The sequence below is a fragment of the Otolemur garnettii genome, unplaced genomic scaffold (assembly GCF_000181295.1).
Source record: "Otolemur garnettii isolate 467f Iridium unplaced genomic scaffold, OtoGar3 scaffold00003, whole genome shotgun sequence".
Classification (NCBI taxonomy): Eukaryota; Metazoa; Chordata; class Mammalia; order Primates; family Galagidae; genus Otolemur; species Otolemur garnettii.
This window is the reverse complement of record NW_003852398.1, coordinates 3,236,473-3,244,616: the sequence shown is the minus strand read 5'-3', so window position 1 is coordinate 3,244,616 and position 8,144 is coordinate 3,236,473. Positions and strand designations below refer to the sequence as shown.

The 8,144-nt window shown below is 36.8% G+C and overlaps 1 protein-coding gene and 1 pseudogene across 2 annotated transcripts in view; both read left to right on the top strand.

The window, feature by feature from the left end:
* Nucleotides 1-8,144, top strand: part of CPEB4 (cytoplasmic polyadenylation element binding protein 4) — a 79,540-nt gene that overhangs the window by 65,775 nt on the left and 5,621 nt on the right. For both annotated transcript variants that reach the window (XM_012808931.2, XM_003781931.3), the window contains 4 exons: nt 2,937-3,026; nt 3,366-3,484; nt 4,884-4,998; nt 7,524-7,705. In XM_012808931.2, the coding sequence (XP_012664385.1) occupies nt 2,937-3,026; nt 3,366-3,484; nt 4,884-4,998; nt 7,524-7,705 (506 nt within the window). The remainder of the gene's footprint in view (nt 1-2,936; nt 3,027-3,365; nt 3,485-4,883; nt 4,999-7,523; nt 7,706-8,144) is intronic.
* Nucleotides 5,961-6,347, top strand: LOC105887174 (annotated as a pseudogene).

The window sequence follows — 8,144 nt, the reverse complement described above, 5'->3', positions numbered from 1 at the left end:
AAAAAAAAAAAAAAAAAGAATATTGTGGTCTATAGAATTATGCACTGAAACTTATAGGGTTTAATGGGGAAAATAGGATGAGAGGTAAATCATCTAAAACCTAATGAACTTTGTACCTGAGACACTAGTTTCAGGACATTGGCAATAACTCAGACAATTCAGGCAGTTAGTTCATCGTGCTTGGGCTGCCTTCAGGAATATTGAAAATGCACAAAACCAATAAAGTGGGGATACTGGCATGCAGGCCTGGAGACAAAACCCATGGAAATGGGCCTCTGAACACGTGAGAAAGTGTGCATGAAAGTGTCAGCAGATAAGGGTTGGGGTCACACCTTTCTGATAAGAGAGCCGTGGTTGCCTCACTTATTTTAATATACTTGTAATAGAGCTGTGAGGGCTCCTGCCTATGTAGGACAAGCTGGGGGCTTTTTCCTTTCCTGGTGAAGGCTATAATTCTGTCTTCACTGTGTTAGCTCATCTTACTTGGGAAAAATCACTTATAAACGAGTACAACTTTCATGTTACACTGACATCATTCCCTTGTTTACCAGATTTAAATGAGCAAAATTTAATGCACAGACAGGTATCATAGTAGAACAGACTTTACCGTCTTTGGGAGATGAAAACAGTTCTCCCAGGCTAGTGTCTGAACATATTCCCTGTCTCCCTTTTCTCTTCCACCATCCTGCCCTAATACCAAGTCTTACCTACGCATGCTTCCATATTCTTTCCAGAAGTCTCTTGGAAATTTAGTTTCCTAGAGAAATTGGCCTAGTCTCATTAGTTGTCTAAATATATGATGTGGCATAATTAGTATTATTTAAGTTAATAGTAAAATATGATCATGCCTTTTCTATCTTTTTTCCCTACCCATCTTTTCTTCTTCTCCCTTCCTCTCAGATATTGCTGACCCAGGAAGTAGCTTGGTGAGGGGGAGAAGGCACCAAGTAGAGGGTGTGTGTGTGTATGCATGTGAAGTGGGTTGTCCTTAGCAGCAGCAGCCATGGCGTCCAAGAAATTAGGGCAACAAGAGCAGGGTGCAAAGGTAGAAGGTCAAGGAGGCTAGCTTGAAACTTAAAAGATTGATTACATTGAGCAAGTAAATAAATGTTTAACAGATAACAGGAGTTAGGTTGCTCATCACAAGGAGGGAATTTATAAACAAGGAAAGGGAGAAGGCTAACAAAAGCCATGAGGAGTTGAATCGGAAGGATCAGTATAAACAAACACACAGATAGAGAATTTGTATGTATGTGTGTGTGTATTCATTTATTTCTTAGCTTTGTCCACTAAAAAGACTTAGAAATAATGAGTACCCACTAGCAGTGACCATAGGGAGTGCCTAAATTTTAGTTTCTGAATACCTTTACCACTATAAGGAACCAATTCATCTTGGAAAAAGATGGCTGATTCTTGGGATGGGGCCCAAGAAAGAACAAGATGAGCCTGGAGTATCTTCTTAGGCCAAAAAATATGGAAGTGCTCACAAAATGATGTGGATGGGTCAGGAGGACATTTGTCCCACTGATCAAAACAGGGACAACTTTGAGGACAAACTGGGCATCAAAATAAATGAGAGAATTAGATCACAGCCCATTGGATAAAATAGATCCATTCTGATATAAATAAATAAAACAGAGGGGGAAAGCTCTTCTTTAGTGTCTACTACCAACTAGTAAATGTAAAAGGCTTGATGGGAATAGATGTTCACCATTAGGCAACCAACAGTGTGGTAGTTGATACAGGCAGGAGTCTTCAATGGATGAGAAGGCTCAGGAGGGAATATTGGTGGGTAACATAATGTCCAATTGTAAAATACTATGCAAACACAAAGTGAGAAATGGTTTCCTTTTGGTAGAGAAAGCAGACAGATACCACCTTGACCAGGTGATCAAGATTTAACATGCCCAGTGATAGGAGAAGACAATGTAGCATCATTATGGTTGCCTTCCCGTTGGAATGCGTAGCATGGGAGAGCAGAGTACAGATCCAGACTGAGTCACTGTCTTAAATTCCTTCAGACTGCCATAAGAAAATACCATTGATGGTGGTTTAGAAAAAACAGAAATTTATTTCTTACTGTCCTGGAGACTTGCAAGTCGAAGGTCAAGGTGCCAGCAGATTCAGTGTCTGCTAAGGGCCTGCTTCCTCGTAGATAGTCTTTTCATTATAACCTGGCATGGCAAAAGGGTGAGGGTTCTGTTGGGCCTCTTTCATAAGGACACAAGTCCCGTTGATGACTTAATATGTCCCCATGACCTAATTGGCCACTAAAGGACTTATCTGTAAACTAAGTCTCACATTGGGCATTAGGTTTTGACATAGAGATTTTTTGGGTGACATAAACAGTCAGACCATAGCCATCATCCTGTAGAACGAATGTAAAAGACAGAAAACAATGTGAAACTGTTCCAAATTGAAAAGAACTAGTGCTCTAGGCATTTTACAACTAAAAGCAACCTGTGTTCCGGATGGAAATCTGGATCAGAAAGAAAAAAAGAAATGTTATTGGGATAGTTTGAAATTCAAATTGAGTCTGTGAATTGGGCGGTACTGTTGTAACAATGTTGACTTCCAGGTGGAGAGGGTTATATGGTAGTATGTAAGGGAGGGAGTGACCTTGCTTTGAACAGGTACCAACGGTTGTATTTGGGGATAAATAAAGTGTCATGTCAGAAATAGATGCTGGAGGGATGGATGGTTGGCTGGCTCGAATGATTCATGCACATAATCCAGATGGAGGGAACAAGGGGAAGGGAGAAAGGAGAGGGTAAAGGCAAATCTGAGAAGTATTAGTAGGTAGGGAGTCCACACGAAGGGAGACAGAAGTTTCTGTACTGTTCTTATAAATAGTAGATTTGAAACTTTTCTTTTCAAACTACCTCCAAAAATGATCTTAAAAATATTTTTATCTATTTTTTTGCTTTGTTCATTAGACGAGATCACAGCTAGTTTTCGTCGCTTTGGCCCTTTGATTGTAGATTGGCCTCATAAAGCGGAGAGCAAATCCTATTTTCCTCCTAAAGGTAATTCTCAACATTCATTATACTTATACAATTTATTCTTACATTGTTTAATGTTTGACCTTTGCATAAACGTTTACTTTCACTGTAACATTTTTTGTTGTTAAACTTATTTTCCTAAATGCATCTTTCAAATTTCTACTTTTGTTTCAAGATACTATCAAAATTGAGCTGTATGTTGATATTTTCAGACTTCTGGTATAATTATTAAGTTTTAGATTTTTGTGTGTGTGGATTTTCTATTCCTTTTCCTTTCCTTTGGCTTTAGTTTATGCATCCTTTCCCCTGACGAATGACCGATAAAGAGGAAAACATATAAGCCTTCTTTTTCATTTTTCTTAGGCTATGCATTCTTGCTATTTCAAGATGAAAGCTCTGTTCAGGCTCTCATTGATGCATGCATTGAAGAAGATGGAAAACTCTACCTGTGTGTGTCAAGCCCCACTATCAAGGATAAACCAGTAAGCGCAGTCTAGCATAAAATAGCTTCTTGTTTTTGCCTCCATTCATCTGTTATGTTTGGAAAAACTCACAGACATTTTGATGTGTCTGGTGTACTTAACTGATACATTTATAAGTAGAATCTAAATAAAAATGTCTTCTTGTTGTTAAGCTCCTAGCATTGACATTCTGTATATTTGTGCACAACATTTTGACATTGAGTTTATGGTTAGTTGAAATATAATTGGTAAATTGTTACTTTTACTTCATTTGATAATGCATTTGATAAAGTAGTTGAATTTCCTCTGATTCAAATCACAAATATGTATGTATGTATGTCTTTCTGTCTCCTTCCTCACTTTAATCAAGACTTTACCCAGTGCAGTTTTTAACTTTTTACGTAAGGTACTTTCCAAAAGTAGAATGAATTATGTATATGCAAGTACAGGTACATTTCATACTGTTTTTCCTTTTTGGAATAGTTTTTCTTTATCATAAAATTCAATTTTTAGTAAGAGTAGAATCTGGACTGTTTTGCGAATCTGGCAAATCCACAATTTATTATTACTCAGTCAACACCTAATGAATGGTGGGGTATAGTGTAGAGTGGTGTTCATGAGTGGTCCCAGCTTAAGCAATAATTTATGGAACCTCTTTTAGTACCTTGGGTTGTCTAGGTCAAGAATCCTCATCAAAGAGTTCCTGTGATCTGGACTCCTTTGCTTGACTTGTTTATGTTCCCTGTCAACCCCCTATAGGTATTTGAATTTAGGGTCTCTGGTCTAGGACTTTGTTGGTGTATGTATTTGGGAATAGCCCATGATCAACTCATAGCCTTTGGTATGGGCATTTGTAACCATTAACAAATGCAGACATTTTTAATGAGAGGCATGATTCTTGATTGAGCTTAAGAGGCACACTGATGTGTTTATCATAAAATAGTCTGTTGCAAATATCATCAATATTTTTACTTTGAAAACCTTTTTGAAATAATGCAGCAGGTTTGTTACTCTCAAGGTAGTTTGCATTTCTTGGACATAAACTGAACACACAATCATAGTACTACATACTAATTGACATTGGATACCATGCTAAATTTAAATCATACAGATATTGAGGGCTGGGGAGACTTGAGCCCCAAATATGCTAAAAAAAACTCCAGATATTTATAATTACCTTACAGATAATTAAGAATATGTTAAGTCATTTGGCATATGACAAGCAGTTAACTTGAACTTTCTACCAATGAAATGAAGGGTTGGGATTACACTATTTTTAAGTTTTCTAGTTTTATAGCTTTATTGATTTGTAATGACACGGGTTATTGCTTTTAAAAATACTTTGTTAAAATTTGAGACTTTTCCCCTCCATCATTTGCCTGTATTGAAAATGACACATTTTGGTTTGTATACTCCCCAGGTACAGATTCGGCCTTGGAATCTCAGTGACAGTGACTTTGTGATGGATGGTTCACAGCCGCTTGACCCACGAAAAACTATATTTGTTGGTGGTGTTCCTCGGCCATTACGAGCTGGTATGATCAAAGAAAAGTCCCTCTATCCTTTAGCATAAGAAAAATAAAGATTTGCAGACTAAATTCTCTGTAAGCATTTGAGTTTATGTCAGAGAGTGAGAGGGTTCTAGAATCAAAGTGTGTGGGTTTGAATTTGTGTGTTCTGTTCCCAATTAATAGTTGAGTGACCTTGAACAAATTACATAATTTCTCCAATTCTCAGAGTCTTCATCTGTCAAATGAGGTAAAAAGTGAGAGTACTTCATGGAGTTGTTTTGAGAATTAAATGTAATAACCAATGAAAAACACTTAGTGTAGGGCCCCTTAATGTTCTCTTCACTGTTTGAAAAAAAAAAATTCAAGAATAGATCATGTATTAAGATGTTCAGCATTTGTTTCCCATGTCCTCATTTGTTCAACAGCCATTTACCAAGCTCTGAAATGCGTTGGAGTTCTCAACACATTTTTTTTAGACACACTAACTTCAAGTAATTTAAAGTTTAATAGTATAAATGAGATAACGAACATAAAATAAACAAGAATGCCATTTCAGGATTTTAACATTTTATGGAGAAGAAGATACAACTTGAAGTATTTGTATTTATTTTTTTAATAATAATAGACTGTGGGAAAGGTACTAGTTTAATTGGAAATAAGCTAGGAAAGCCCCCAAACAAAGAATCTACCAGTTAGTTTTCTAGTGTTCAAATACATCCTGTATTAAGTAGTAAATCCCTGGTGGTAAGATGGCATAGAGCAGACAAACCTGGGTGCCAAGGCCAGCATTATCATGTAACAATCTGTGACCCTGGACAGATCGATCATCCTCTGTGCCTCCGTTTCTGAGAGGAAATTGCTACCTAGTTCATAGGTTGTCATGAAGATTAAAAGAAAACTTCGGAGGTCCTTGCCCAGTGCGTCACTCTCGCCAGGGAAATCAGTTCATTACTCTCATCTCCTCTCCTTTGAACACGGCGTGAACTAAAGCAGACAATATCCCGGGCACCTATAGAAATGTGGTGGCTTCTTGAGCCCCTGGGAAGGGGCTCTGTTCCTCTATCTTTGCCACTAATTCTGGGTCATTTTCATTGAGAAAAGCTGAAAATAAATATGCAGAGAGGGAATCCAATTTGTGACAGCCCAACTCCCATGTGGCAAAAAGGAATTAGAGAATTCTTGAGAATTCTAAAGATTCTGGAAAAGAGAAGCAGATTCCTGAAGAGGCAGCAACAGTGGTTTAGGAAGAGCAAAGAGAAAAGCAGTCCTTTGCAACCTGGTCACACAGATGAAGAGAAAGAATACAGCTTTCTTATTCATGTTTGAATAATGTCTCCTCTTTAATGTATTTGTTCCAGTTAGCTTTGTTGAATAGGCAATTAATTTTAAAAATGAGGCTTATATTTAGCTGTTCAAAAGTCATCATGCAATTGGAGAATTTGTAAGATTAATTATGGTTCCTTGCTTGGTTAGTATTCAATATAATGCAGTATTTGGCTTCTTTTACAAAATTAAGCTTCTTTTTCTTGCTATAAAATCAAATCATTGCATTGTGTTCTAATTATAAATTTGCCATATTTAAGATTTGCTTAGATCTTTTTGTTGCTGCCATTTTTATTGGCAGTTGAATATTGGAATGGTGCTACATTTTTATTCTTTTCATTTGCTTTAAAAAGCAGTGTTACAGTTTTGCACATTAAAAAAATTTAGTATTTGGCCAGGCACCGTGGCTCACACCTGTAATCCTAACACTTTGGGATGCCACTGTGGATGGATTACCTGAGACCAGCTTGAGGAAGAGCAAGATCCCATCTGTCCTAAAAATAGAAAAAACAGCCAGGCATTGTGGTGGGCACATGTAGTTCTAGCTACTCAGGAGGCTGAGGCAAGAGGATCGCTTGAGCCTCGAATTTCAGTTTGCTGTGAACTATAATGCCACGGCACTCTACCAAGGGTGACAAAGTGAGACTCTGTCTCAAAAAAAACACAAAAATTAGTATTGATTAACCTTAACTAACCTATACCCTTTTTTAGAAAAAAGGCCAAAGATGCAATGTTAAAAAAATTTGGATGGATATCTTTTCTTTAGAAAAATTTAAGGATAATTGGGTCTTAAGGGTTTAAACAGTTGGTAATATAAACTTTTGTAACAACAATAACATAAACATAAAGTACATAGAATCAGAAAGGAAGAGTCCATAGACTACATAAAAGGAGAACTTTGCTAAGATGTATGTATTACTCACTATTATAAAATGTTACCCTTTATGCTTATACTTGGAAAGTTGGAAATCAATAAAACATGAAAGACAAAGCAGGCCATAAACGTAGAGCTGTGTCTAAGGTCCCTAAAGCTGCCATTACATTTTCCGAGATAATCAGTGATACGACTAACACAGTGGACAACTGGTTATAGTAATGAATTTGATTTTAGTAATTATTATAATGATGTGAGCTCAGAGTACAAATGAATTGCTTTTGATGAAACCATCGTAAACCAGATAAATTTTCCTTATTTCAAATACCCTCTCTGCTCCTTTCTTGTTTAGTGGAGCTTGCAATGATAATGGATCGGCTGTATGGAGGTGTGTGCTATGCTGGTATTGATACTGACCCTGAGCTAAAATACCCAAAAGGAGCTGGGCGAGTCGCATTCTCGAATCAACAGAGTTACATAGCTGCTATCAGTGCCCGCTTTGTTCAGCTGCAGCACGGAGAGATAGATAAACGGGTAAGTCTTAGACTACATTTTTGCAAGTTACAGAAATAGTCCTCTGACTGTGTCATTACCAATATTAGAATGGGGACATTTTGTATGACAGTAAATTGACAGCTAACAGGGCTATAGGGTCATTTAGATAGATCCTGTATGATACATTTATGAATTTCTTATGCATTTACTTTATTTCTTTTTGAGCAGCCTAACCAGAATGTTATAATTAGTTTACTTGAGTTATTTTAATCTTCCCTAATTTATCACTTCCATCCATTCATTCATTCAGTCATTTAATAAATTTAGATACTTATATCTGGTATATATAAATATTAATATATATCAGGTATGTATCAATATTTATACCTGCTATAACATAGTGCAAAGGATTTCCTGAATACTTCATGTAACTATGTTATAGCAGGTATAAAAAGATAAATGTCCCTGAGATCTCCCA